The following is a 27,775-nucleotide window of genomic DNA, read 5'->3' on the forward strand; positions in this document are numbered from 1 at the left end:
GGTGAGATGCTAGGTCTTATTCTGCCAGACACTGCCATCAAATCATCACTTATCTTTTCCCTGCAACAACCCTGGGAGGTCAAGGTTGTTGTCCTCACGTTACGGGATAAGAAACAAGACTCAGAGAAGGCCAAAGTCAAATTGCTTCTTCGTGAAGAAGCAGAATTCAAATCTGGACCTGCCTATCTCCAAATCCTACATGTTTTCTATTACATCTCTTGCACTGGGTTCTGTAGTGGCCCCCCAAAATTCACGCCTTTCCAGGAACCTCAGAATATAGCCTTGTTTGAAAATAAAGTATCTGCAGATATAATTAGCTAAGTTAAAATGAGGTCATTCTAGAAAGGAATGGCCCTAAATCCAATATGGCGGATGTCAATATAAGAAGAGGAAAGACAGAGACGGACAGGAGATTGCCATGTGAAGTCACAGGCAGGGAAGAACACCACGTTGAGACGGAGGCAGAGACTCGAGTGATGGGTCTACAAGACAAGAAACATGCAGGATTGCCGGCAACTGCCCGAGCTAGAAGAGGCAAGGAAGGATTCTCCCCTAGAGCCTTCACAGACAGTGTGGTCCTGCCAACACCTTGATTTCAGACTTCTAGCTTCCAGAACTGCGAGACAATACATTTCTATTGTTTTAAGCCACCCAGTTTGTGGTACTTTATCACAGCAGTCCTAACAAATTAATCTACCTCCTTCCCATGGTACAGAAGGAGGGTGACGTACAGGCACTGTAGATCCCAGTTGTGGTCCTGCCGAAATTTAGACTATCAGGACAAAACCCAAGGCAGAGGAGGAGGACGAAGGACATGTGATATTTGACATTTACTCTTTGCAGGGCTTTGTGCTTGGCACTTCACATATGGGATCTTGATGTAAGTACAGCCATTCCCATTTCACAGATGAGGAAACTGAGACTTAGAAAAGGGAAGTTATTTGCCCCTAAGCTCATTTTTTCCCTGCTCCTCGGTGCTATGCAAGAAGCAAACCTAGACTCTAGTTTGACTTCCAGGGAAGTAAGTTACTCACTTCCCTTCTCTCAGTCTCACTTTCCTCATCCAGAAAATGGGAATAATAGTTTCTGCTTCTCAGGTGGTTGTGATTTCTTCTCACATCCCTTCACTCAACAAATATTTACAGAAGGTCTCCTCTGTGTCAGCCTCTGCTCTAGGCCCCAAAGACACAACAATGAATGAGATGTGCCCAGTTCTTGCTCCTAGGAGTCTGATTCTTTTGGGTAATGCCTTTCAGGTGCTTCACAGGGGCCAGCACTTAGTGAGTGCTTGGGGAACCTTATGGGGATAAGAATATAGGATTGAACGGGATGGTGTGCAGAATGGGCTTGGCCTGTAAGAGGAGCTCACTTTGGCATTCATTCTCTACCCTGCCAGTACAGTGGTGGTACAGCCTCCTGGACAAGGAAGGTACAAGGTCTTTGGGGCCTGGGCTCCATGTTCTTGGGCACCCAGCAGTCGCTGCTGTAAGCTGCCTCCCAGGGCCAGCAGAACTCTCTGCCCAGGCCTGGTCTGTGGTCTGTGCAGGCCGCGGAAGGGGCCTTGTGTCTTCTCATAGGGGCTGCATTGCTGCACTGTGCCCTCAGCCGAGCCTCCTCAGCTCAGCCCCACCCACTCCCTGACACCGTCCCTGCAGGGGCCAGGCCTGAGTCTGTCCTGGAGGCGCTCCCAGCTGTCCTGATATCCCCTCTGGCTTCTGCAGACACTCCCCCTTTCTGCCCTGGAGGCCTCCTCTGGTCACCAGCCCCTTCCCTTCCTCTCCAGAGGTGTCCCCAGACATCACTCCTGTGCTATTCTTTTTTTCCTGGCAACGGTGGCATTAAATATCAACCAGCCTCCGCTCAGTGCTGGCAGGGTGTGGGTTCTTGATAACCATGTGGTTTAGGGGAGGGTCTTCTCAAGCCCCCGCATGATGGGCTAGGAATGACTGGGTTGATTGTGGTCTGGCTCTGTTCCTAACTCACTGCGCTTCCTTGAGCAAACCTCTTCCTTCCCAGACCTGGGTTTCTCTGAGAGGCAGCCCTCTCTGCTTTCAATCAGGGGTATGAGGACCAGGGCACACAGGTGAAACCTGAGCAAGTGGCAGCAGCCAATCCCAGGAGGCTGACTTCTTCCAGGTGGGCTCTGGAAGGGGCTGTTAGGGATGCAGTGCAGCTATGCCCATCAGGCCTCACAGAAACTCGTCCTCCTGTCCTCACTTGCCCTGAGTGAGCCGGGAGAGCTGGCAGCGAGCACTGAGAAGCGGGCTCTGGCGGGCCCTGATGGCTCAGTGGTGGCAGCAGCAGTGGTGGCAGGGGCTATTCTGGGCTCTGGGAGGGGCTGGGGAGCTGAGACTGGAGGAGGGGAAGTGACAGGGAGGAGACAGTCTCTTGAGGGCGAGGGGAGTGCCACTGTAGCCCCGGTCAGGGGGTGTCTGCCGATGGTAGTGTGTGTTAGGAGAATTGTGTGATGTGCGCTCCTCACTGGGAATGGGCAAGCCAGCTGAGGTATTGAGGCATGCACTGGGATTGTTTGAGTGTATGTGTACAAGTTTTGTGATCCAAGCACGAGTTGAGTGGGTAACACGCACATCCATCTGCCTGTGGGCAAGTGAGCGTGCGTGCACTGGAATGTGAGCATGTTCCAGTGTCCAGGGAGGTGTGAGTAAAGAATATGTGCCTGCGTGTGGAAAAAGGAGGAATGAAAGGGGAAGCAAGTGGGGGCTTGTTTGTGAACAGAAATGAATGTGGGCGTGGTAGGGAGGGTGGATGGGAGCTTGAGAGCCAGCCTGGGGGAGCAGGGAAGGGTGAGAGCTGGTGGTCAAAGGAACTCTAGGTAGAAACCATGGGTCTGTGTAATTGGGACACAAGTGTGAGGCACATGGCGAGTGTGCTTGTTAGAGAGCCTACATGAGTGAGCGGCTGTGAGTGTGTGCATGGTAAGAGCAGGTGGTACTGTATGAGCTGGGCAAAGTAGGAAGGGAAGATATGTACACACAACAGCAGCAATAAAAACAGCTAGCATTTATTGCGCGCTTATTCTGAGCCTGGTGCTCACATTCATAAACGTATTTAATTTTTCAAATATCCTGTGAAGGTAGTGCTATTATGGTAGTCATTTGTAGAGTAGGAAAGAGTGACTTTGAGCAGTTACGTAACTTGCCCATGCTCTCACTCTTAATCGCTACATTATACTGTCTCAAAATGAATGTGTGAGTAGGGGCCAAGTTGTGAGTGAAGAAGAATGTGAGTGTGTACTATTGGGTGTGAGTCTGAGTGTGTGTGTGTGTGTGTGTGTAGGAGCTGAGTGTATGAGACATGGGCCTCAGAGGAGAGTCTAGGCAGCAGCTGTGGACACTGGGCAGAGCAGGGGCCTGAACAGAGCCTGAGTCAGCCTCTAGTGCATCTCTGCCAACCTGGCTTCCCAGACCCACAGTGGCAGCCTGTGCCAGGGCCCCCAGCGAAGGATCCTCCCAGCACTGGTATGGCCCTCAGCAGGCCTCTGTCTCACAGCTCAGAGCTGGGCCAGAGCTGCAGACTGCCAGGAGGCTTGCTCGGTGTCCAGGGTCCCTTAGGCAGGCAGCTCCCAGTGTGGACTCCCCAGGCATACAGGGCATATGAGTGATGTGGTGGTGGGGAGGTAGATTCAGCAATGATTTCAGGCTCCTTGTGACTCTAAGCAGAACCACCTGCAGGATGTGTGTATGTGTATGGATGGTGGCGGCGGGGGGGTGGTCATCAGCCAGCACTTGCCATGTCCACCCTTGCCTTGTGATGTGACTCAGGCAGATGCCATGCCAGGCATCTGCAAGCAAGACCTGCTTCCACCCTGGGGGATGAGGAGGGGCTCCTCCAGCCCCACCCCTACCCTTACCCTTGGCCCTGCTCCTCATGTTCTAAACTGGAAGGAAGAAATTTTTGAGAAAGGAGGCCATCTCCCATGGCCTGGGCTCAGCCCTCCCACTGCTCAGAGACCTTTGCATCTCCGGCCTCCCCAGGGGCAAGGTACTGGCTGGTAAAGAAGTCAGGAGCTTGAGATTCCAGTCCTGGCCATGCCACCAGGGCAAGTCACCTGTCCATTCTGGGCCTCGGTTTCCTGGTTGGCATAATAGGAATATTGTGCTAAAGGGGCACAAGGTGTTGCTGGCAGCTCAATAAGCGGTCTGGGCAAGCAGAGAAAAAGTGTTCGGAATTGAGGCTAGAGAAGGTGTCAGGGTTAAGTTGACATTTGCACGGAGCTTTGAAGAGTGGGAGAATCTCTGATGAGGGCCTTGCAGAGGGGAAATGCTGTTCTAGGCAGAGGGGACAAATACCCTGAGCAAAGGCCAGCAGGTGCAGTGGTGACTAGGAAACCTAGCTCAGCAGCCTGTAGGATGAGGCCACGGACTGACCAGCCTCTCGGCTAGCCTCGCCCTTCTGAGCTCATGTGATGATCTGATTAGCATCTGACTCCTGACTAGTCTATGCAGCAGGGGACCTCATTTGTTTCAGTTGCTGCTCTCACTGTAGAGCCCTGGACAGTGCCTGGTGCGTCAGAGGTACTCAATAAATATCCAGGAACTGAATAAGAAGCTTCTCCCCAAACACTGTGAACTTTAGACAAGTACTTGTTCCAACAACCGTAGTAAGAACCTCCCACAGACTCTAAAACAATGGTTTGCAAAGTGTGGTCTCTCATGCATCACTCGGGAGCTGGTTAGAAATACAAAGTCTGCCGAACCTGCCGAATCAGAAACTCTGGAGCTGGGGTCCAACAATGTTAACAGGCTCTAGGGGATGATTCTGCTCTGCGTTAAACTTTGAGAACTGGAGCTCTAAAACTATGCCCACAGGCACCACGAAGAACATGTTTGCGGATGGAGGAGCGAGAACTGTGGCAAAGCCTGACCTAGAACCCAAGTATTCTTGACCTATTCTTTTTCCCCAGCCCAGTCCAGGGCACAAAGAAGAGTAGAGTTCGAGCATCCTCCCTGACAGGTTCCTGGAACAGAGACTTGAGAACGTCAGGGGTCTAGAAACAGAGGGCGGGGCAGTCCTCACCGGAGTAGAAGGCGGGGCCAGTGCCCTGAGCCCCGCCCATCCCGTTGCCCCGGGAAACCCCGGGTTGTAACAATAACCGGTGACGCGCTTCTGGGAGGGATCCTGTTGAGTCCATGGGCGGGACAGTCCAGTCGCGGACCAATGGGAGCGTTAAGGCCCCGCCCCTTAGGCCCCCTCTCCGCGCCGAACAGGGGGCGGGGTCGCGCCAGCCGCTCCGCCCCTGTTCCGTAGGCGGCGCTGTTGCTTGCAGGGGCTGCGGCGGGGTCGCCCCGAGCTGGGAGCTCCGCACCCCGTCTCCCAGCCCGCGGGCGGGGCACCTGGGCTGGCTGAGGATTCCGCGGCCGCGGGCGAAACGCCCCGCCCCCTCCCGCGCCGGGCCCGCCCCCTCCCCGTCCCCCGCCCATCCCGAGGTGCAGCCGGCGCTGAGCGCGGCAGGCGCGGGAGCTGGCGCTGGAGCCGGAGCGGCGGCGGCGGCGGCATTCACCGGGCGGCGGCGGCGCGGGCTCCGGCACCGGCTCGGGCTCCGGCATGGTGCAATCCGGCCTCGTCCCGGGAGAGCGGGGCCCGTGTGCAGGGCCGGCGCCCGGGGAGCGGCGGCAGCGGCGGTGGCGGTGGTGGCTGCAGGCGCAGGCAGGCGGCAGGTGCTAGAAACGGGGCTGGGCGAGGTGTGTGCCCGCTGGGCTCCCGGGCCGCCGCCCCCTCACTGCCCCGGTCTTTCCCTCCCTTCGTGCTCCCCAGCGCGTCCAGCCCCCTGCCTCCGCGCCTCGGCCCATGGCGCCCCGCGGCTGAGACAGCGCCGCCAGGGACCCCTCCCGCGGGCCTCCCCGGGGCGTGCAGATCCCGGAGCCGCCCGCCCACCCTCCGCGAAGCCTCCCTCCCCTCCTCGCCCGAGCCGGGCGGGACCATGGCTGCGAAGCTGCGAGCGCATCAGGTGGACGTGGACCCGGACTTCGCGCCGCAGAGCCGGCCGCGCTCGTGTACCTGGCCCCTGCCGCAGCCTGACTTGGCCGGCGACGAGGACGGAGCGCTGGGCGCAGGGGTGGCCGAGGGCGCCGAGGACTGCGGGCCGGAGCGCCGGGCTACGGCCCCGGCCATGGCCCCAGCGCCGCCCCTGGGCGCGGAGGTCGGACCGCTGCGGAAAGCGAAGAGCTCTCGGCGGAACGCGTGGGGGAACCTGTCCTACGCCGACCTCATCACCAAAGCCATCGAGAGCGCCCCGGACAAGCGGCTCACGCTCTCGCAGATCTACGACTGGATGGTCCGTTACGTGCCCTACTTCAAGGATAAAGGCGACAGCAACAGCTCGGCCGGCTGGAAGGTGGGGGCGTCCGACTGGGGAGGGGGCTGGGGACGCCGACTGGGGCTTCCAGGGGCTGGTAGGTGTGCTGGGCTGCAGGTGGGCAGTCAGGAGGAGGGCTCTTTGGCACCGCCCGGGGTCACAGAGTGTGCGCCCAGGGCGTGGGGCCGGCCAGAGGACGGGCGGGGGCGTACTGGGAGCAGCTGTGTGCGTGCTCCCTTGCGGGGAGGGATGCGGGGTGGGAGGTCTGGTGGGGTGACAAGGGACTGCCGCTTTGAGGCGTCCCCGAGGAACGTCCCCACCCTGTCCTTGGGGGCATAGCAGAGGAACCCATTCCCAGGCCGTGGACATTGGGGACCCTCCTCCTCCTCCCCCGAGTCTGCTTTGTGTGACTCTTGTTTTACCCTTTTCACCAGGGCACCCTTCTGAGAGCGCTGGAATAATGACTTGGGGCCAATGCCGGCTTTCCCTCCCAAATCTCTATCATTGCCCTTCCTGGAGCTGTCCCCAGGGTGAGGAGTGTGACCATGGGCCCACAGTTCTTCTTGTGGTGCCAGAGTTCACCCTAGGGCACCAACCAGCACAGAGTGGGGAACTCGGCAGGTGACCTGAGATCTGAGTTCTCCATGGGGTGGCTGCTGCCCCCCTTACTTAGATCAGGATGGGGGTCACTGGTGATGGCCCCTGCTGGTGTGAGGGCAGGGTGTTGAGAGCTGGGGATCTGTCCATACCCACCCAGGATGCTTTTTTCCACTTCCCTGGCTGTCGGAGCCCAGATCCATTTAGGGGCTGGGGGAGGGGCAGGGTACCCCAGGGAGGCCTCAGTGCCAGCCAGTAGAAAGCGGGGAGCCATCTTAGGAGGGGACAGGGGCTTGCTTGGATTGTGGCCTCTCGACCCAGCTCCTCCCCTGACCATCTTGTTGGAGAGTGGGGATAGTCTATGCCTTTGGGGGAGAGGAGGCTGGAGGGGTACCTGTGCCTAGGAGGTGAGCTGTCAGCCTCCCTATGGAAGAGCTGGCCTCTGTGAGGGACGCATGCCTATATCAAAGGAGGGGGCTGTGCCCTGTGGTGCCTGCAAGCTGGGTCAGAGGAAGGAGGTGTGCCAGTGGAGGAGGGGAGACTTGTGGGCATGAACAGCTCTAGATAGATACCCAGGGGCAGCATTGTAGAGCCAGGGTATCCTGACCTGGGAGCCCACGGCTCTCAGGGTTAGTGTTGGCAGCTTCTGTCCCTCACTAGCCACTATGGAGCAGGAACACAGGCTGGAGGAGTAGACCTGGGTCTCCTTCTGCATCCCCTCTCCCATCCGCTTGGGCTCAACCCCCACCAGAACACATTTCTCCCAAGTGTGTCCTGCACTTGGGAATTGTTCCCACCTCCTTGCTCCCCTTGCCCTGGCCTACTCCTCCCTGGAGATGTATTCAGTGTCCTCAAGGGTACAGAGTTCAGATGCCTCCTCCAGGAAGCCTTCCCTAACCCTTTTTAGCTAGCTTAGGACTCCCGGTTCTCTGGCCCTCTCCTTGCTGGTAGCGGGTTTTAGTCATTTGTGTTCTGTCTCATTTCCCCTCTCTACTCTGCTTTTGGAAGACAGTGGCAGTGTCAGAGCCATTCTGTCCCCACAGCACCCAGCATACAGTCTTGACACCAAGAAGCCACGAGTGTGTGTCTAGTGAAAGAGCAGGGAACTGAGTGGATGGCGCAGGATGCTGAGGCAGGGGACAGTACATTGGGCCAGAGTGGCTGGGAGGGCTTCTTGCAGGAGGTGTAGCTCCAGCTCGGCTTGCGCATCAGGCAGCATGGGGAAAGATGGGAAGAGGAAACATGAGGCTAGAAGTCAGGAGAGAACTGCAGTTCATTGAAGGTCTTGGGGCCAAGCACTGTGAGAGGCACCTTCACACATCTGCCTTTAATGCTCTCAACAGTCCCTGAGGTGGTTTTACTGTGACCAAATGGTCTCCCTCCAGGGTCCCCAAAGCTGGCATTGGCCCCAAGTACAAGGAAGGCCCTGAGGCCTGTATTTAGGAATGAACTGGTCACACAGTGGATGGGAAAGCTGGAATCCAGCCTACATGCTTCTCCCTCCAGGGTCCCCAAGCACCTCTGGAACAGTGTCCTGCTGGCAGCTGGGGGTGGGAGGGGCACATTGAAGGCTTTTGAATATAGGGAGGTATAAATCCTAAAATGTGATTGAGAATATGCTTGGAGATAGTTTAGACCCATGAGTTCATTTCTCAGACGGTGAGACTGAAGCCCTAGAAGGGAATAGGAGTCTTCCCAGGGCATCACTGAGCAGCAGGCTTTGGATGAGGGCCCAGGCCTCCTGCCTGCCCATTGGATGCGGTTTCCACTGCACCACACTGCTAGGGACACACCGATTGTCCCTGTGCCTGGGCTCCCAGTCGTGGGCTGGGCGTTGGAGAGGGAGCCTCAGACGTGGGCTCCTGACCTAGGTTTTCGCAGAGACCACCCAGGCACTGGAAAGGGGCCTGCCCCATGCTGTCCCCTTCTATCTCACCCTCTACCCAGCTCCCCAGGGAGCCTACTTCCCCACTTATTCCTGGAGCTTCCTGCACAGTGCCCTTCCCCATTCCCAGTCATTTCCTCCAGAGGCCTGGTGAAAAAGCCATCCCAACTCCCAGCCAGGCTCAGGTTGACAGACAGAACACCTCAGGTGCCAGGCCTGGGGCCAGGGCCCACTGTTCTCTCCTTATTCCCCTCCCCTACAAACATACTGCAATTGAATCCCTGGGGTGTACCAAACCCTGTGTTAGACGGGGCGGGGGACCAAAGGAGAAGGCATTAATTGGATCTATTTCAGAATAATCAGGACTTAGCCAGTTCCACACCCAGGTCTTGTGTTTTGTAGATAGGAAAGGCTGGGGATGGGGGTACGGGTTCAGGGAAGGGGAGTTAGATACCCTGGAGGAGTCAAGGAGGTCCTCACAGAGGAGGTGGCACTTGGTCTGCACTGCCTTCATTGGGGAGGGGAGAATTTGGGAGATAGTCTTCCAGGAAGTATTGACTGCATTCCCAAAGGCAGGGAGGTGAAATTGTGCATGTCTGATTTGGGGACAGTTTGGGTGTGCCAGGCTCAAACCAAGGGTGTCCAGGCACGACAGGGAGGTGGCATGGGAAGGGTGGAATGGGCCAGATCAGGAAGGGATGACATGTTTGGCCTTATCCCTGTGGTCACATCTATGATGCAGGGAGGTAGCTGAGTGGTGCAGGACAGGAATTGGAGAAGACAAGACCAGCAGCAGGCTTGGGACACCCAGACCATGCTGAGGCCTAGAGAGGCTGGGCTCATTGCTGGGAACCCAACCAAAGGGGCTGGTTGTGTTCCCCTCCAGGCCTAGGATGGGGGCTTGGATAGGCGGTCCCTCTACAGTGTCCCAACACTGTGAATATCCAGATAGAGCCTCCCACTTTCTCTCAGATGCTCCAGTCTCACTTTCCCTTGGCCCTGGACTCCTCTGGGAAGCCTTTCAGGCTGCTCTGAGTTCTGGCACACCTTCCACTTAGCGCCCCTGGAGTTGTTCTGCCTGCTTTTGTGTTTCCTGGCTGCCAGCTCCATTGGGAGCTCCCAGGCCAGGCCTGGGCGCCTCCCATTCCTGTCCCCAGAAGGAGCACACTGGATGGGAACTTCCCTTCTCTCCCAGGGGCTGGGGCAGCCTGGCTGATGAGAGATGGGATTAGGAGGGGTGGCACCACCCCCATCTGGCCCAGTAAGTTCCAGGTGGGGTGGGCTGGAAGAGAGGGACTGATCTGAGAGGCTGGGGGCAGGGTCCTGCTACAGCCCGAGCAGTGGCTGTCAGCTGAAGCCACCCCCTTCTCTCCCCTCAGCCTGCTCCAGCAGGGCTCCCTCCTCCTCCTTTGTCCTCCGGGGATCCCCAGCCCCAAGGGCTGATGGGGGTGCGGGAGGAGGCGGTGTGAGCCCCGGTTGGGGGGTGTCCTCACCCCCCTCACTGCATGAGCGGGGGGCTGGCAGCTGCCCGCCTCCTGGGCACGAGCCCGTGCCAGCCGCTCCTGGCACAGTTGCTGGCACGCCCGGCAGACTCCCACGGCCACCTGCTCACACCCACCCACGAGCGCTGGCGCGCTTCGGGCCCTTCCGGCTTCCCGGGCCTCCCGGCGCCCCTCCCCCGCCGCCGTGCGCAGCCCCCCCACCCCACTCTGCTCCCCGCGGACCCCCTCTCTCCCTTCTGGCCCCACAGCGGCTGCCCCCGCCACACCCCGTGCAACTTAGGGAGCTGAGGAGGCGGGGCTCAGGGAGGCCCCTGGGGCAGCCACGCGGCGGGAGAGGAGGGGGCCGGGAGGCAGACAGACCGACAGACAGGGTGAGGGCCCCGCCTGCCACCTGGCGCCGCTCCAGCGGGACGATGGCGGGCAGCGCCGTGCCAGGCGGTAATTGCAGACAGACTAATTTAAAGAGATGAGACGGTTATTTTTAACTCGCGTTAAGGTAATGAACGGCGCGGGGGGTTTGCGGGTTCGAAAGTTCAGCGCCCCCAGCCCCCACTTTTGTGGGTCTGGGGGGCCCCTCTCTGCACGCTCTGAGGGCTCCAGCCAAGGGACTGACTAAAGGGAGATGACTAGCCAAGGGACTGACTAGGTTGGGGAACTGGAGAGGCCCTGCCAGAGGGGCGGAGGGCTGAGGGAGCCGGGACAGAGGCACCCGCTGGTCCAGAGCACTCCCATCACACCCTCACCGCCACCCAGGCAGGCTGGCATCCCTGTGTTCCAGGTGGGGAAGTGACTTGCCCTGAGGTCGCTACCTGCGAAGTGGTGGGCCTGGGAACTGGACCCCAAGCTCAAGCTTTTTCTGTGCCATTGGGTAGGATTGAGGTGGGGCAGGGGCTGGAGGGAAGCGCGTGTTTTAGACTCTGCAAGGGCCTTCCCTGTCTTTGAGTGGCAGCTAGTGGTGACCACCACATGGGGTGTAAGGGTTGAGGGGTAGTCAAGTACTGAGTGGGATGTGGGTATATCAGCTACAGTAGGGGGAGCCCCTTCCTCACCTCAGTTTCCTTTACCTCCCAGCAGACTCACTAGATCCCCTTCCCAACCCTAGTTTACCTGGAGTGGGGGGTGCCTGGGAAACAGGAGAGGGTGGGGCTGGACCTGCCTATGATTGGTGCCTGCTCCCTCACGTTCCAATCAGACTTGGGTTCTCCAAAGAGCTGGAGAGTCCTGGAACCCAGTCTCCGCACCCCTGACTCCTCCCCAACTCAACCCCCTCTGACACACTCCCAGCAACTAGGAACTCACCGTCTCTGGGATTGCCCATTCTGTTGCTAGACAAGTCTTTTTTTTTTTTTCTGAGACAAGGTCTCTCTCTGTCACCCAGGCTGGGGTGCAGTGGCAGAGATCACTGCAGCCTCGACCTCCTGGGCTCAAGTGATCCTGCCACCTTAGCCTCCTGAGTAGCTGGACCATAGGCACAGGCCATCCCACCTGGGCTAATTTAAAAAAGGTGTTTTGTAGAGACAGGGGTCTTCCCTACGTTGTCCAGGCTGGTCTTGAACTTCTGGGTTCAAGGCAGCCACCTGCCTCAGCCTCCCAAAGTGCTGGGATTACATGGTGGCATGAGCCACCATGCCTGGCTGCTAGATGAGTCTTAAAGCTTTTAGCACTTATTTCCTTCTCCCCAGCAGTGCCCCATCCCCTTTCAGCATCACACAGTGTCCTAGTCCAGCCCTTTGGCGTCATTTGGAGTCAGCTGTGGAGTCAGGAGTAGGTGAGGGGCTGGACAGAACACCTACCTGTAGGGAACCTGATCCATTGTATGTGTGAGCTGGAGCAAACCTCTCTCCCATTCTGGTTCTCAGTGTTCTCATCTGTGTCCAAAGGGCCTTAACACAGTCTCTTTTCGGTTCAGTGCCGTAACTTACAAGCTCACTGGTTCTTGGAGCCATGAGGGGTTCATTGGACAGAGGGCACATAGTACGAGAGGACTTCTCCCAGGTGGACACATGTGAGTACAGGTGTGGGTGGACTTGAACTTGGGACTTCTGTTTAAAGATGCCTGTCCTGTCTGTGGCAGTACCCAGGTGGCAAATATGCTCTGGGTACAAGGAAAGGAGTGTTTATGGCAGTTCCAGCTGGCCCCCAGAGCAGGCAGATGGGGGTTCAGGGTGTTGGATGGGCATGAGCTCAGGCTCTGGGGCCTGGGTAGGGTTCTCAGGGGGACAGCTGGATCTGGAGCACCCCCCTTCTCCTGGCACCCTGGTTACCATAGAAACCAACTCCTGTTTGGGAGGGTTTGGCTGTTTGCTGCCTCTCCCCACCCCCCAACCCATATGTGGAGGTGGGAGGGGGGCCAGGTGGCGTGTGGGGGAGGGGCCTCCCACACCCTCCCCCAAGGGCCTCCCTCTTTGCAGAGAGAAACCTTTCTGGTCTGTAAGTGGGGGTGCTTCTTATGGAAAGGAGAAAGAGAGGTAAGATAATTAATGTCTGGGTGCTAGGCAGTCAGTTGGGCAGTTCACATACATTCTCTCATTTCATCCTCCCTGGATCCCGCTAGGTACACATTAATAACCCCATTTTGCAGTTGAGGAAATGGAGGCCCAGAAAAATGAGGTCATTTGGCCAAGGCAGCATAGCGGAGCCTGGATTTAGCTGCAGACTCGTCTGTCTCTGCCACATTTCTGCATCTCCCCGTGCTGGTGCTGTCAGCTCTACACGCCAGCCAGCCCTCCTGCCCCCAGGCTCTCCTGCTGCAGAACCCTCCTGGGCTCCTTGGTTCACCTGGAAGTAAACCAAGTCCAAACTGCTCTGCTGGGACCTATAGGCCCTCAGCCTACCTTGTCCAGGCCCTGCCCTTTCTCCCACTTTTCCTGCTTCCTCTGATCTCAGGTCGCCCTGGCATCTCCACCTTCACACCTGACACTGGAATTCTCAACCCACGCCCACTGCCGTTGTCACACGGTCACCAAGGCACCTATTGATTCTCCTTGGCTGACCCCTCGGGATATCCCTCAGAAACTAGGTGGGGTCTTGGGTGGTTTGAACAAAGCCCTACCTTCCAGGTGATTCTGGAACCCAAGACTTCTGATTGAGAATTCCTGCCTCAAGTCCTTAGTTGTTTGCAAACCTAGCTGATTATCAGAGTCACCTAGAAGCTTTCTGACAACACAGGCTTCCAGTCCCCAGCTTAGATCCTCTATATCGGGGTGAGCTCTGGAATCTGTGTATGGCTGGTAACAGGTCATTCTGAACCAATACCTTAGAGGGTGGCTTCTTGGCCTCCTGCCTGTCCCCCTGTCTCTTCCTCCCAGCATGGACCAGCTTCTTCTCCAAGCAGGCTGCCCAGGTTGAGGCTACACCCCTCTTCCTCACTCCTTTTGGGTCCTCCAGAGATCTGAACCCCATGTAGTCAGCACCCAGGGACTGGGCCACCACGTCACCATCATGCAGCCACCCCATGGCTTAGAAATCACACTATATAGGACATGGATGAAGAGAATGGAGCCACAGCTAGGGCTGATATGCTTTGCTACCAGGAGCCTTTGCTGCAGGAGAGAGGCAGGGCTGCCCTGGGCTCCTGCAGTCCCTTGGCAAGGGGACAGAGAGCCCAGGGCAGCCCCTGGGGGCAAGGCCAGAGTCTGTGTGGTTGTAAATACTCAGGAAGCCTCTCTGGAACTGGAATGGTGAAGAAACTAAAAGTCACAGCCCCTGCTGTCAGAGAGCAGAGAAGAGGGAGAGAAGAGGAGAGAAGAGGGGCATGTGTATAGCTGCTTAATCCAGTCCCCGGGCCTTAGTAGGACACTCAAGGCCTGGCCACCAGCCCTAGTCTACCTCTCCAGCCACCCTCCCATCTTCTGACCCTTGCCTTAGCTACACTAAACTATTCTAGCTCAGGATTCAACCTGCCATGTGCCATTATGTACATTCTTTCATTTAATTTCCCAGCAACCCTGTGAAGCTGGTAGGGTTACTTTCCCCATTTTGCAGGTGAGGGAACAAGAATGAGAAAAGTAAGCAGCTGGAACAGGACCCTACTCTAAGTGGCAGAAAGGAAACTCTCCAGGGCTAACTCCGCCCTAGCCCAGGGCTCTGACCTTCCTCCCCTCTGCCCCTTCCCCTCCCAGTCATTGTCTCTCTGCTATCCCTTGGAGTTTAGCCCTCAGGCTTCTGGCCTGGGGAATAGCCCTGGGGTCCCTGGCTCCCATTCCCAGATTGAGAGCTCCCTGAGGGTGGGGGCAGACGAGCCTGATGTTCCCCTCGTCTGCAGACCCCAGGGCTGAGGCAACTCCCTCCATTCCCTGTGATCCAGGGCTACATCCACTAGGTACCTATTATGCAGGGCTGCTGGGTGGGGACTGGACTGGCTCCTTGACCTTGAGATCCCAGCCTGCAGGGGTCAAGCTAGGGAGATAAAACGAGGACACTGACTCTGATGCAGGGTAAAATCTGCTCAGGGTCATGATGGAAGGCCAGATAATGAGCTGAGTGTTTGGAGGTAGAATAGAGGAAGGGAGACAAAGCAGACAAAGAAGGTCAAGACCTCAGGACTGTGTGGGGAGCCCCTGAGGGTCTGGCTGTGCTTATGTGGGGCCCAGCAGGCGTTGAAGCTGGGAAAGCAAGTGAGTGGCCTTGAAGAGCATCCCAGGCTCTGGGCTTCTCAATGTGAATTCTCCATGGGAATGACATGGGCAGAGGTCACTCAAGGGTGCTGTGGGGAGTGGACAGGAGAGAGAGGCTGGCCCAGGCACCCAGTGTGAGCCTGCTACTGGGGTCCTGGGGAGAAAGTGAGCCTGAGATAGGGCAGAGGCCCAAAGAGTCCCAGATGCCAGGCCTAGCATAGGCAGCACCCCTTGGTGCCTTGAGAATCCCTTAGGTGAGGCCAAGCCATGTGGTTAGGAGTCTTGGAGGCAAACAGGCAGGCAGAGCCTAGCTCTGCTTACCCTCTGCGTAGCCTTGGGCAACTGAGCTTCAGTTTCTTCCTCTACAAAATAGGATAATAATAGGGTCCTTCCTCTAATGCCTCCCTTTCCTGTCCCTGAGACCGAGGTGTCAGATATTCAGATGTCCAAGCTCCCTCCTGCCCTTAGTTGGACCTGTTGCTTTCTAGCCTCCAGAGCCTTCCCCATAGCCTTGGATGACAAGCAGGGCAGGTTTTAGGTACCCCATTTTCTTTCTTTTTTTTTTTTTGAGACGGAGTCTCACACTCTGTCCTCCAGGTTGGAGTGCAGTAGCACCCGATCTCGGCTCACTGCAACCTCCACCTCCCGGGTTCACACCATTCTCCTGCCTCAGTCTCCAGAGTAGCTGGGACTATAGGCGTGCGCCACCACGCTCGGCTAATGTTTTGTATTTTTAGTAGAGACGGGGTTTCACCCTGTTAGCCAGGAGAGTCTCGATCTCCCGACCTCGTAATCTGCCTGCCTCAGCCTCCCAAAGTGCTGGGATTACAGGCATGAGCCACCGTGCCCGGCCAGCACCCCATTTTCACAGATGAAGGAAATGTATTGTTCAAAGTCACCCTTGAACCCAGGGCTGCCCGCCCCTGGACATTGGCTCCTCTTTGCCCCACTGGCAAGCTGTGTGACCTTGGGCATGGCCCTTCCCTCTTCAGCGCTGAGTTCCCCTCCCCCAACACTCTGGGAAGCTGTGAAGCTTCTTGCTTCTCTCTCCTGTCCCCTCCCTCTGTCCTCAGCTGGCCTCCTCCTCCTCCTCTTGTAACCTGAGCTGGGGCCCTGGGGGAAGGGGCTTGCCCTCTTCCTGAGGCACCTGCCAGCTGAACAGATGTGCAGAGATGGAGGGCCCCGGGAAGGGATTGAGGGCTCTTAGCCCGACAAGGCTGGGGCCGGGGCTGGGGGAGGCAGTGCTCAGCACACCCTACCCTGGCCTCTGGCCTCTGCCCCTAGGGCTTACTCTGAGCACTTGTTCATTTTCCAGTGGACATTTAAGTGCTCCAACATGTCCTGCAAGGACCTCTCAGTTTCTAGGAGAAGACAAATGGCAGATGAGGGCTGGTGCCCCGGTCTGGGTGGACCACCCTGGGCTCCTGGAGCCCCTTGGCATGGGGACAGAGGGCCAAGGGCGGCCCCTGGGGGCAAGGCCAGTGTCTGTGCGGGTGGCCGTGCCCCTGGGAGAGCAGATGGTTCTCTTGGCACCATGCCCACTCTTCCTTTTTCTCCCCCAGGAGCCAGCCTGCAGGGCTGGGGCACAGCTGCTGGGCCCTCCCCAGAGCTGGGCTCAGGGCAGGGCTGGGTGAGGTCACTGCAGCTGCTCCCAGGGCCTGGGGCAGGGGAGTGGGGAAGTGCTGCCTGCAGAGGGAGGGAGGGGCTAAGACTGAGAGGGGAGATGGAAAAGTCTGAATGCTTTGCATTTAGGAGTTCTTTTTAATCCTGAATGAAGGAGGGTCTGTGGAGGGGTTGCTGAACTAGTGTGGACAGTCCCCTTGCCCCTACCCCAGGCTCACCCTGGAGCTTCTGCTTGGCTTTGGCTCCTCTCTGGAGGTCTCTCAGGGCAGGAGAAAGAGCAAGCGCCCTGGGTGTAAATTCCTGCACCACCACTTACACTGTGCAACCCTGGACAAGTCAGTTTGTCTCTTGGAGCCTCAGTTTCTCATCTGTAAAATGGGGACAATAAACCAACTAGAGGGTTGTTACAAAAATTCAATGAGATAATTTTCGAGCGGCAGCACAGGGCATGGCATGTGGTCAATGTCTTGGAAGCAATAGTCCTTCCCCGCTCACTGCCTCACTTTCCCAAGGAGGCAGGAAGTACTGAGGACAAGTAGGGAGGTGGCAGAGGCAGCAGGAGCTGCAGGAGAAAGCAGCAGGGAGGAGGCTCAGACAGGACCCTGGTAGAGGGTGGGCAAGCCTTGGAGCTCTGGCCTGAGATTTTGCTGAACAGAAACTACAGAAAAGCCAGGCCTGAGCAGCTCGTGGCTACTGACTTCTCATGAGCCAAGGATTGCCCCACAAAGTTCGAGTAGGGAGGCTAGCTCAGACACCACTTTACTCTGGTTTGCTGTTAGATCTCTGCAGGAGCACTGAGGTGGGAGCATCTGTCTTTGGGGCTTGCATAGGGGATGAGGAAGGTGCCACAGAGCTGGCCTTGATGGAGGAACAGGAACTGGTAGAGCAGAGAGAGGGACAAGAGTAAAGGGAATAGTGTGCAAAGGCACAGGGATGGGGATATCCAAAGTGGCTGGAGGACATCAGAGGGCTCTTAATTATCAGCCTGGGATTGGACCCAAGCCCACAGGTGAAAGGAAGAGGGCATTGGAGTAGTGTGAGGTTGGACTTCTGTTGGTTTATTTGCTGCCCAGCCTGGGTGTGTGGGCTCTGCTTTCTCTGGGGAGTGCCAGAGCCTCATGCCTTGCTTTGGATATTGGTTCCTCCGGGCCCCAGGCTGCCCACTCTGGGATCCACTGCTGATCCTGAGCCCACTCACCTGGAGACATCTGTGCCCCCACGGCCCCCACCTGCCCTTCTATCCCTTCTCCACTGCAGACTCTAGTGCTGAGGATTTGCACATGGCCTCAGGTCCCTGCCATCGTCCAGGTCACCTCTTTTGCCAGGAAGAGGCCTGGACTGAGAACCTGAACTTCATCCCAGATGGCAGGGCAAGTGACTCTTAGGGAGTCTGTGGCTCTGTCTGACACAGGTGTGTGTTCCTAGGCCAGGCTGGGGCCCCAGAGTTGGGTGGGGGCAAAGGGTGGGATGGGGAGGCTCCTGGGGCTCCGAGACAGGGATGGGATGACATTCTTGACATGTGGGGTCTCATCCAGGCCCCATGTGTCCCTGTGGATGGTGGGATTGTTATTCCCATTACAGTGGAGGCCACTATCACATGGATGAAGTTAGGATTCTGTCCCCTGTCTTTCACCTCTCCGTATGCAGGAAGGAAGGCCAGGAGGGAAGGAGGAAATGGGAATCATAGAGGGGATCAGAGCCCTCACCACAGCCCCACAGGTGATCACTGCAGTAACAGGTGCTGGGTCACTGTCCCCATCAGGTAGTCAGGATCAGTCTCCTGAGGGAGGGGCTGGGCTGAGCCTTAACTGTGATACAATCTGGACAGGCATCCACACCTGACCTTGAGCTTGGGCTGCGAGGGTGGACACAAGACCCAGGGCCACACTTGGAGGATCCTGAAAGACCCCAGGTACCAGGGAGGCCAGGAGGTAGCACAGGGTCGGTGGTAGGTGGGGGCGCGGTCCTTGTCTCCTGTCTCTGATGAAAGCTAGGAGAGCCTGGGCTTGAGCGTCAAGGTGGAGGTGGCCACTGGGGTTGACAGCAGAGCATAGTGTCCCCTGCTACGTTGGGGTAGGTGTGGGAAGCGCGCCCTGGCTTTGGAATCCAGCAGCCCTAAGACCCAAGCCTGGCTCCATCATTTCCCAGCTTTGTGGCCTCAGGAGTCATTTAACCCACCTGAGCTTCCGTTTACCCCCTTTGTAAAATCGAAGTACCTACTCACAGGATGGTTATCAGGATTAAAGGAGCCTAGCCTATGTTGGGCATGTAGTAGGTGGGTGCCCTTCTCTGGCTTCAGCATTTGAAGCACATGCCAGTGGTGTGTGAGAGCTGGCTTGCACTGGTTCATGAGGGCCGATCATGCACACTTCTTCCCAATTCTGCACTCAGTGACGTCATGTGGCAGCTTAAAATTGGCCATGATGTGAGTATCCATACCACAGAAAGCAGCAAAAGCTACAGATCAAATCAGATGGGGTTTTTTTTTTTTTTTTTTTTTTTTTTTTTTTTTAAACTTCCAGAAGAACTGGTGGTTAAACATTTGCCAGCACACCACTAAATGTCTCCCAGAAAAGGTAACTTTCCCCAGTCCCACTCCCCAGGATCAGAAGAAGATGGCACAGAGATGGCCAGGCGAGTTGGCTCACACCTATAATCCCAGCACTTTGGGAGGCCGAGGCGGGAAGATCACCTGAGGTCGGGAGTTCGAGACCAACGTGGGCAACATAAGAAAACCGCCTCTCTACAAAAAATATAAAAATTAGCCGAGTGTGGTGGCACACACCTGTGGTCCCAGCTAGTCGGGAGGGTAGGGTGGGAGGATCACTTGAGCCCAGGAGGTCAAGGGTACTGTAAGCTATAATTGTGCCACTGCACTCCAGCCTGGGTGACAGAGGGAGACCCTGGCTCTAAATACATAAATAAATAAATACCCTGGCAGGAAAGAAAAAAAAGAAAAAAGAAAAAACCTGGCTCAAAATAAATAAATAAATAAGGAAGGAAGAAGATGGTACAGCAACCATGAGTCCATGTCCCAGAATCCATCCTGTGGGCCCTCGGTAGCCATAGTGGGGACAGAACAGGAAGCAGGGCAATAGTGGAGCTCTGGCTTGGCCAAGCAGCCTAGAACTCACAGTCCATGGCCCCTTCTGGGCCTCGAGAAATTGGATGGTTATAGCACCAGGCAGCCCTTGTAGGCGGAGGACAGCAAATGAGGGGACCTCTCTTTTCTCTACACTCTCCTTTGGCCCCCGGAGATTTGGCAGGCCCTGACTGGAGACATAAGATTAGATGAGGTTGAGCTGTTGGAGAATGAAGCTGTGTTGGGAGGAGAAATGAGGTTGTACCGGAAGATAAACGAGGCTGTACTGTCAGGGAATGAGGTGGTACTTGGAGGGAAGGTGAGGCTGCATTATTAGATAAATGAGGTTGTACTGTCAGGGGATGAAGTGTACTTGTAGTAGAGATGACGTCCTGCTGGATCAGTCGGCTTGCTCCGTCAGAGAACACAGCCACACCACAGGAGGAAGGAGAGTGTCCGACTCAGAGGATAAATGAGGGTGTCCTGCTGGATAAATGAGGGGGCCCGTCAGGTGAATGGAGTGCTGTTAGCAAATGAGGTTGTACTTGCTGGATAAATGGGACTGGTGTGCTGGATAAATGGGGTTGTACTGTCAGGTGAATGCATTACTGCTCGTGGGTGAAGGGTATCCTGGGAATAGATGAGGGTGTCCTGCTGGATAGATGAGCTGCCACCACCAAATGGATCAGACCCTGTCCATGAGGGAGGCACCGTCAGCAAGGACGAGGTTATTCTGTTCCCACTGGGGCTCCTGGAGTGTCTTCTGACCCAGGGGAGACCTTGGCGTGTGCCAGCCCTGGGTTATCCAAGTCTCTCTGGGGAGCAGGATGGGGGGCTGGGAAGGGCAGGCAGCTGCATTGTGCATCCTGGGACCTCTCCTTCACCCCCAACGGATGCCCTACCCCTCTCCCTGGCACCCCTCAGTGGGTCAGACTGCTGCGGACATTGTCACCCCACTGCCTGCTTCTCATCCTGCCTGTGTCTTCTTTCTGCCCAGTTTGGAAAAGCCCCTATTCTGTGCCAGTCACTCTGCCCAGTCTCATTTAATCTCCCTACAACACAGTATTACTCCTCCTTGCACACACTTTCTCTTATTCATTCATCCATTCATTCATTTGGCAAACATTTAAGTGTCTAGTATGTACCAAACACAGGAGGTACAGTTAAAAAAGGATAAAAATCACCGCCCTCATGAAGCTTATATTCTAATATAAAGACAGGATAAATAATGTATTTAGAATGTGAAAATGCTTTAGAAAAACATACAGCAGGATCAGGGGGCCAAGAAATTCCAGGGAAGAGGAACAGTTTTTAAGAGAGGTGAGGATGGGCCCCGTTCCAAAAGGTGACATCTGAACAAAGACTGGAAGGAGAGGAGAGATCTCTGTGGATATCTAGGGGCAGGCGGGACCATGCCTGGCAGGTTTGAGGATGGGAGGGAGGGATGGAGCGGGGCACCTGCATGGTCACTGTGGGTCTTATGGGCCATGGCAAGGCCTTTGTTCCTCACTCTGAGTGAGATGGAGGGTGTCGGAGGGATCTGGGCAGGAATGGACGTGATCTTGGTTATTTGAAGGGTCACCCTGGCTGCTGTGTGGCGTGCTATAAGGAGGTGAGAGAGGGAGCAGGGAGCCATTTGAGGAATGGAGCATGAAAGCATCTTGCCCCAGGGTCATAGCACTCATGGGTGATGGGGCTGAAACTGGAATCCAGTTCCAATGCTACAGCTGATGTACTTTGCCCTACTCTAGCCTCCTCCCTGGTGGGAGAATCCCTGGGGTGCTGGGCTCCCTGGCCCAGGTTCTGAGGGAGAACGGGGTAGGCATGAGATATAACCCACTGTCCTTACCCTCTTCCCCCAGATGGTCTCCCTTGGGCCCTGAATCAGGTAGGTCCTGACTCCCCTAGCAGCATGCTCCAGGTCTGGATGTAGATGTGGGAGGCATGAGGCCCCAGAAGCTGTGCCCAGCTCTGGGCACCAGGGGAGCCCGGGCATGCCAGGGCTGTGGCTATGGTGGTGGGTTGCTAGGTGACTCTAAGAGGGAGCCCTGGTTACTGCTGCCTGGCAGAGGCGTCTCCCTCCTCTGCCTCTTTCACCTCCTCCATGGCCTCTGGCCTCCCAGGAGGCCTTGTGGTGTGAGCCAGAGCTGTGATCAGTGCTTGCCACTGGATCTGGCAGGGAGCTCTGATTGGTACCAGGTGGCTGGGCCCTGAGGAGCCAGACTGGGCTGCAGGGCCTGAGCTTCTCTCATGGGGCACAGCCCTGGAGCACACCTGGCTCAGAGCCCAGCTCAGCAGTCAGAGGCCTCAGTCCTCACTCAGCTCTGAGCCACCTTGTCTGACCCTGAGCAAGGCATGGCATCCCTCTGTGCCTTGACGACCCCATCCATCTGGCCTGCAGAATCCTCCCCAGGAGCTTCGTTTTCTGTGAAGAAGGGTGCTGAGTGCGCGGGGATCCAGGTACTCCTGTCCCCACCCCCGATGGCTTGAGTGTGTAATGCTTAAGTTTTGCACTAAATCTCATTTACAGAAAGAGTTCCACTATTTAAGAAAAATGTTTGAAAACCTCTGGACTGAATGATTCTAAGGATTTTCAGTGCCAAACTGAAAAGGTCCCCAGAGTACAACTTGCCCATCTCCTTAGTTTACAGTTCAGGACACTGAGGCCCCCAAAGAAGGAGAAACTTCGTCTAGGTCAGGTTTGGTAGTGGGAAGAACACTGGGTTGGGGGTCAGGAGGCCTGGGCTCACATCCCTGCTCTGCCACCAGGTCTTGGACAGCCTTGGGCAAGTCCTTTCTTTCCCCTGGGTTGGGCCAGCCATGGTTTCAGGCTGAGGCCTGAGCTCCAGGGGTACCTGGCTGGATATGGGACAGAGCAGGGAAGGATGCAAACCTTCAGAGGCCTGGAGCTTGTCTTGGCGGTAATTCTAAAACATGTGAATAATGTGTATAAAGAAAATGTGAATGGATTATGAAGTATATGCAAAATTTCCTTGAATTCTAAAAAGGAAGCTTAGACTTGCAGGAAATTTTGGCCTGTGCAACATGCCCCCAGACTTCCCCTGCTGCCAGCTTCTAGGGATGGTTTACATGGAAAGTTTGAGGAGCACTGGAATACTGGCTTCCTAAGATTCTTTGGGATTCTCAGACGTGTTTCTGTCTTCCATGGCAGAATGTGATGTCCTTTAGACTTAGAATAAGACCAACCTGTAATTCCAGCACTTTGGGAGGCCGAGGCAGGGGGATCATCTGAGGTCGGGAGTTCAAGACCAGTCTGGTCAACATGGCGAAACCACGCCTTTACTAAAAATACAAAAAGCAGCCGGGCAGCAGTGGCACGCACCTGTACTTCCAGCTACTTGGGATGCTGAAGCTGGAGAATCACTTGAGCCTGGGAGGCGGAGGTTGCAGTGAGCTGAGATCACGCCACTGTACTCCAGTCTGGGCTACAGAATGAAACCCTGTCTCAAACAACAAAACAAAACAAAAGACCAACCTGAAATCAATACCTGGCACAGCACTTAAGCTGTGTGACCTTGGCAACTCACTTAACATCTCTGAGCTTCATTCTCTGGTTATGAGATAGGGATCACAATCCCTGACTTGTATGGAGTTCAACTAATGATTACATTACATAAAGTACTTAGAGTACCCAGGGCTGAATGGACAAGTGCTGGCTAGGTGCTGGTACCTGGTACTGTCCTTCCTCCAGGATATAATGACATTGATAAAGAGGTGTTGCCTGAGTGACCTCCAGACAGAGAAATGGGGAGGTGGGAGATGGAGCCTCTTGTAAGCCAGACAGTCCTATGGGGGAGGAGAACTGAGGCCTCCTAGGAGCCTGAACACAGGTGTGGTGGAGGGGCTCCGGAGCCAGGTGCAGGAGTGGGAACAGGAAGCAGGTATCTACTTGAGGGAGCACTGCTCCCTAGGGGCCCAGCTCCCCTCCCCTCAGGGTCTCAGGAGAACCAGGCAGGGCAAGGCTGGCAAGTCCCAGCTGTTGCCTTCAAAGGCCAGAAAGTGCCAGAGACAGGGAGCCTGGGGCCCTGAGGAGTCAGGTCAGTGCCTGGAGCTGGGGGTGAGGGGTTGGAGGGTACCCTGGGCAGCAGGAAGGACCCCTCCTCCCGGAGACTGGTGGGAAGGAGGCAGGGGGGAGAGCCTCAGAGAGCAGTAGCTGGAGCTGTGAGTGTGGCTGGGTGGATTCACAGGTTAAGAGCAGGTCCATGAGCTGGGCAGAGCTGGAGTGGTACCTGGCATCGTTGCCTAGCTGTGGGGCCATGGGAAGTTACATCATGCCTCTGGGCCTCCTGTCCCCAGTGTATGAAATTGGAGAATGCCATCTTCCCAGAGTTGGTGCCCAGCACAGTTACATACAAGGCATGATGTTAAAGAGATGGAAACAGCAGGTCTGTTGGGGGAACTAAGGAGTCAGATCTTCCGGCCAGAGTGAGGATATAACCTACGTTTATCAGCACCTGGTGTGCAAACATTTATTCATGCACATGTGATGATCTTACAGCCTTACGAGGTAGTTACTGAATGTAGCTCACTTTTTCAGAGTAGTTCACTGAGGCTCACAGAAACTGAGTAAACATCCCATGGTCACATAGCTAGGCAGCCAAAGAGCCAGGCATCCTGTCCTGCCCTCTGATACCCAGGCCCCTGCTGTTTCCATAGCAGTACCTGGACCAGGCGGTTGAGGCCACCAGGTGGGAGGCCCCAGAGGTGGGGTGCGGCAGGCCCAGCAGAAGTTCTACTCCAGATTCCAGTGGGGCCAGTGGACTCCCTGCCTTCCTCTGTCCTCAGAACAGGCCTGGCAAAAGCAGGCAGTGACATGGGAAGCACTGGAGACTGGCACAGCAGAATTAAAAAGAGGATGTATGCAGAGATGGCAGAGGTGAAGCCCACGGAGGAACTGAGGGACAGCAGAAAAGGCCAACTTGGGCAAGCCACTTCCTCTCTCTGAGCCTAGGTCTTCTGGTGTGTGAACGGGGACTTTGCCACACACTTTGTGGGGATTTTTTGAAGGCTCCACCAGGAAGGGGCTTGGAGGGCAGGCAGGTGGGTCAGGAGAAGAGGGCAGGATGCAGCCCAAAGGGCAGGCAGGATAGCTGGGCTGGCCTGAAGGTGGGCACTGAAGAGGCTGAGGTCTCTGTGGCAAAAGGATGTCTTTTGAGGGACCTGCTGGAATCCAAGCCCTCTGGAGTTCACAGCAGCTCAGAGGAGTTGGGGTGATACCTCTGAAAAGTCTCAGGCCTGGACCCACCTTGGGGACCCCCAGCCTACTCTGTTTCCCCTGGCCAGGCCCTCCCAGCAAAGGGTTAACAGTCTTCTCTACCTGCAGTTGCATTTTAAAGACACGAAATTAAAGCAGGTAATTTATTCTCCCCACACACGAAAGAGCAATTAGTTCTAAACAGGGCTTAATCAGTCACCGCGAGATTGATTTCTGGAGCCCTGGGTTTTCGGGCTCCTGGCGCCATGCCAGGCTGGGGAGGGAGGGGGGCGGACAAATGAGCCGCAGCGGCATAAGCCCTTACGTAATCTGCTGGGGGCCCTGGCAGCCTGGTTAGCCCCGCGTGGGGCTTGGCTGAGCTGGTGAGAGGGGGTCCTGCTCCCTGCTGCAGGCCCCTCGCAGGCTCAGAGTAGCCCACAGGGTTGGTCATGCCCCCAGGGAAAGGCTAAGACCAAAGCTCTGGCCCCACCTTCTGGGCAGTCTCTGTGTGGGAGTGGGGAGGGATGGCGGTGCGGTTCTGGGGCAGAGGGTGGGTACTCTGGGTTTGTCCAACCCGGTACTTACACCTGTCCCCTCCCTCTCCCAACCCCCTTACCTCATCTTCATCCCTGTCTCCCCCCTCCTTTTACACTCTCTTATCTTCCCCCTCTTCTTCCCATCACGTCCTCTCTTCCCCATGGCCTCCTCACCCCCGACTCCCACCCGCGTCCTTGTCTCTGGCCACAGAACTCCATCCGGCACAACCTGTCGCTGCACACCCGCTTCATCCGCGTGCAGAACGAGGGCACCGGCAAGAGTTCGTGGTGGATGCTGAACCCCGAGGGTGGAAAGACAGGCAAGACCCCGCGGCGCAGGGCCGTGTCCATGGACAACGGGGCCAAGTTCCTGCGCATCAAGGGCAAGGCGAGCAAGAAGAAGCAGCTGCAGGCGCCCGAGCGAAGCCCGGACGACAGCTCTCCGGGCGCGCCAGCCCCGGGGCCGGTGCCTGCCGCAGCCAAGTGGGCCGCCAGCCCCGCCTCGCACGCCAGCGACGATTACGAGGCTTGGGCCGACTTCCGCGGCGGCGGGAGACCCCTGCTCGGGGAGGCGGCCGAACTGGAGGACGACGAGGCCCTGGAGGCCCTGGCGCCATCGTCGCCGCTCATGTACCCGAGTCCCGCCAGCGCGCTGTCGCCGGCGCTAGGCGCGCGCTGTCCGGGTGAGCTGCCACGCCTGGCCGAGCTGGGAGGCCCGCTGGGCCTGCACGGCGGCGGCGGCGGCGCGGGGCTGCCCGAGGGCCTGCTGGACGGCGCGCAGGACGCGTACGGGCCGCGGGCCCGCACCGGGACGCCAGCCTACTTCGGCGGCTGCAAGGGCGGCGCTTATGGCGGGGGCGGGGGCTTCGGGCCGCAGGCGATGGGCGCGCTGCGCCGCCTGCCCATGCAGACCATCCAGGAGAACAAGCAGGCCAGCTTCGCGCCGGCCGCCGCGCCCTTCCGCCCCGGTGCGCTGCCCGCGCTGCTGCCGCCGCCGCCGCCCGCGCCCAGGCCCGGCCCGGTGCTGGGCGCGCCCGGGGAGCTGGCGCTGGCGGGCGCGGCCGCCGCCTACCCTGGCAAGGGGACGGCCCCATACGCGCCGCCCGCGCCCTCGCGCAGTGCCTTAGCCCACCCCATCAGCCTTATGACGCTGCCCGGCGAGGCGGGCGCCGCGGGTCTGGCACCGCCCGGCCACGCCGCCGCCTTCGGGGGCCCGCCCGGCGGCCTCCTGCTGGACGCGCTACCCGGGCCCTACGCGGCCGCCGCCGCCGGGCCGCTGGGCGCCGCGCCCGACCGCTTCCCGGCCGACCTGGACCTCGACATGTTCAGCGGGAGCCTCGAGTGCGACGTGGAGTCCATCATCCTCAACGACTTCATGGACAGCGACGAAATGGACTTCAACTTCGATTCGGCCCTGCCTCCGCCGCCGCCGGGCCTGGCCGGGGCCCCGCCCCCCAACCAGAGCTGGGTGCCGGGCTGAAGGCCGCCTCCCGCCCCCGGGCGCCCCGTCCCGTCCCCAAGGGGCCTCTGTCTTCCCATCCCGATTCCCGGGTCCCCGCCCCCGACTCCAGCTCCCCAGGAGGCGGCCCCAGCCCAGCTAGAGACCCCTCTCGGAGGCCGGCCGCCGGGGAGGGGGAGGGAGGGGCCAGGGCACCCCACTGCTCCTGCCCACACTCCTGAGATCCACCCCCTCCTCCTGGGCAGGAAGCCTGGGAGAGGAGGCTGAATTCCAGGCTGGCCGGGAGTAGGGAGGAGCGGGGTGGGCCGCCTGGTGTGGACGGTGGTCGGGGAAGTCAACTAGGAGATGGGCCAGGGAGCGTTTACAAATCTTCAGTTTAATTTGCGGAGCCCTAGCCGTGACCCCGCGCCCACCCCAAACATGAATCTGATTCCCACTTGACACACTTTCCCACTGGTCTTAGTCTCACCCACCCGAAGCCAGCAACCCTCTGCTGAAAACACACCTACCTAAATCCATCCACCCTGAACAGCCCTCCACCCCCAAATCGCCCTCCGACGACCGCCACCCCCACAGTTCAGTCTCCCCCTCCCATCCCCGCCGGCCCTCTCTTCTCCCCTCCACCGTCGGAGTCAGTCCCTCTCTTCAACCGCCCCCACCCCCCAGTACCGGTCTCAGCTTCTCCAGCGGGCCTCAGCCCCGTCCACCCCCAACCCCGACGCCCCTTTCTCCGCGCCAGTTCTGGCCCTTCTCCCATATTTATAAGTGTCCGGCCGGGGCGGGCGGTGGGCGCGGCGTCCCCGGCGCGTATCGTAGGCAGTGTACCGTGGCCGTGCCGTCAGAGTGTGCGTGTGCGTGTGTGCCGTGTCGAGGCTGTGTAGAGTGCATTGTACAGCATATTTTCATGAATAAAATTGTTTTAAATATTTCCCGCGCCTTGGGTT

The 27,775-nt window shown here is 57.5% G+C and overlaps 1 protein-coding gene and 1 long non-coding RNA gene across 2 annotated transcripts; one reads left to right on the forward strand and one right to left on the reverse strand.

Moving 5' to 3' along the window:
* The first annotated feature begins 5,676 nt into the window (after positions 1-5,676).
* Positions 5,677-27,760, forward strand: FOXO6 (forkhead box O6). Its single transcript, XM_025358210.1, has 2 exons — positions 5,677-6,355; positions 25,584-27,760. Exons 1-2 carry the CDS (start codon positions 5,942-5,944, stop codon positions 26,850-26,852), a joined length of 1,683 nt encoding a protein of 560 aa, XP_025213995.1. The 5' UTR covers positions 5,677-5,941; the 3' UTR covers positions 26,853-27,760.
* On the reverse strand, positions 19,043-19,669 carry LOC112607130. The gene is made up of 2 exons (XR_003115742.1): positions 19,509-19,669; positions 19,043-19,282 (listed from the first exon to the last, which is right to left on the reverse strand). It is a non-coding gene; the product is annotated as an uncharacterized LOC112607130 (long non-coding RNA).
* Positions 27,761-27,775: the final 15 nt, after the last annotated feature.

The sequence above is a fragment of the Theropithecus gelada genome, chromosome 1, assembly GCF_003255815.1.
Source record: "Theropithecus gelada isolate Dixy chromosome 1, Tgel_1.0, whole genome shotgun sequence".
Taxonomy (NCBI): Eukaryota; Metazoa; Chordata; class Mammalia; order Primates; family Cercopithecidae; genus Theropithecus; species Theropithecus gelada.

Excerpts from the sequence above, each read along its gene's own strand:
- FOXO6 (XM_025358210.1), top strand. The coding sequence starts at position 5,942 with ATGGCTGCGAAGCTGCGAGCGCATCAGGTGGACGTGGACCCGGACTTC. Across the intron at positions 6,356-25,583 it reads ACAGCTCGGCCGGCTGGAAG|AACTCCATCCGGCACAACCT; the intron begins GTGGGGGCGTCC and ends CTCTGGCCACAG.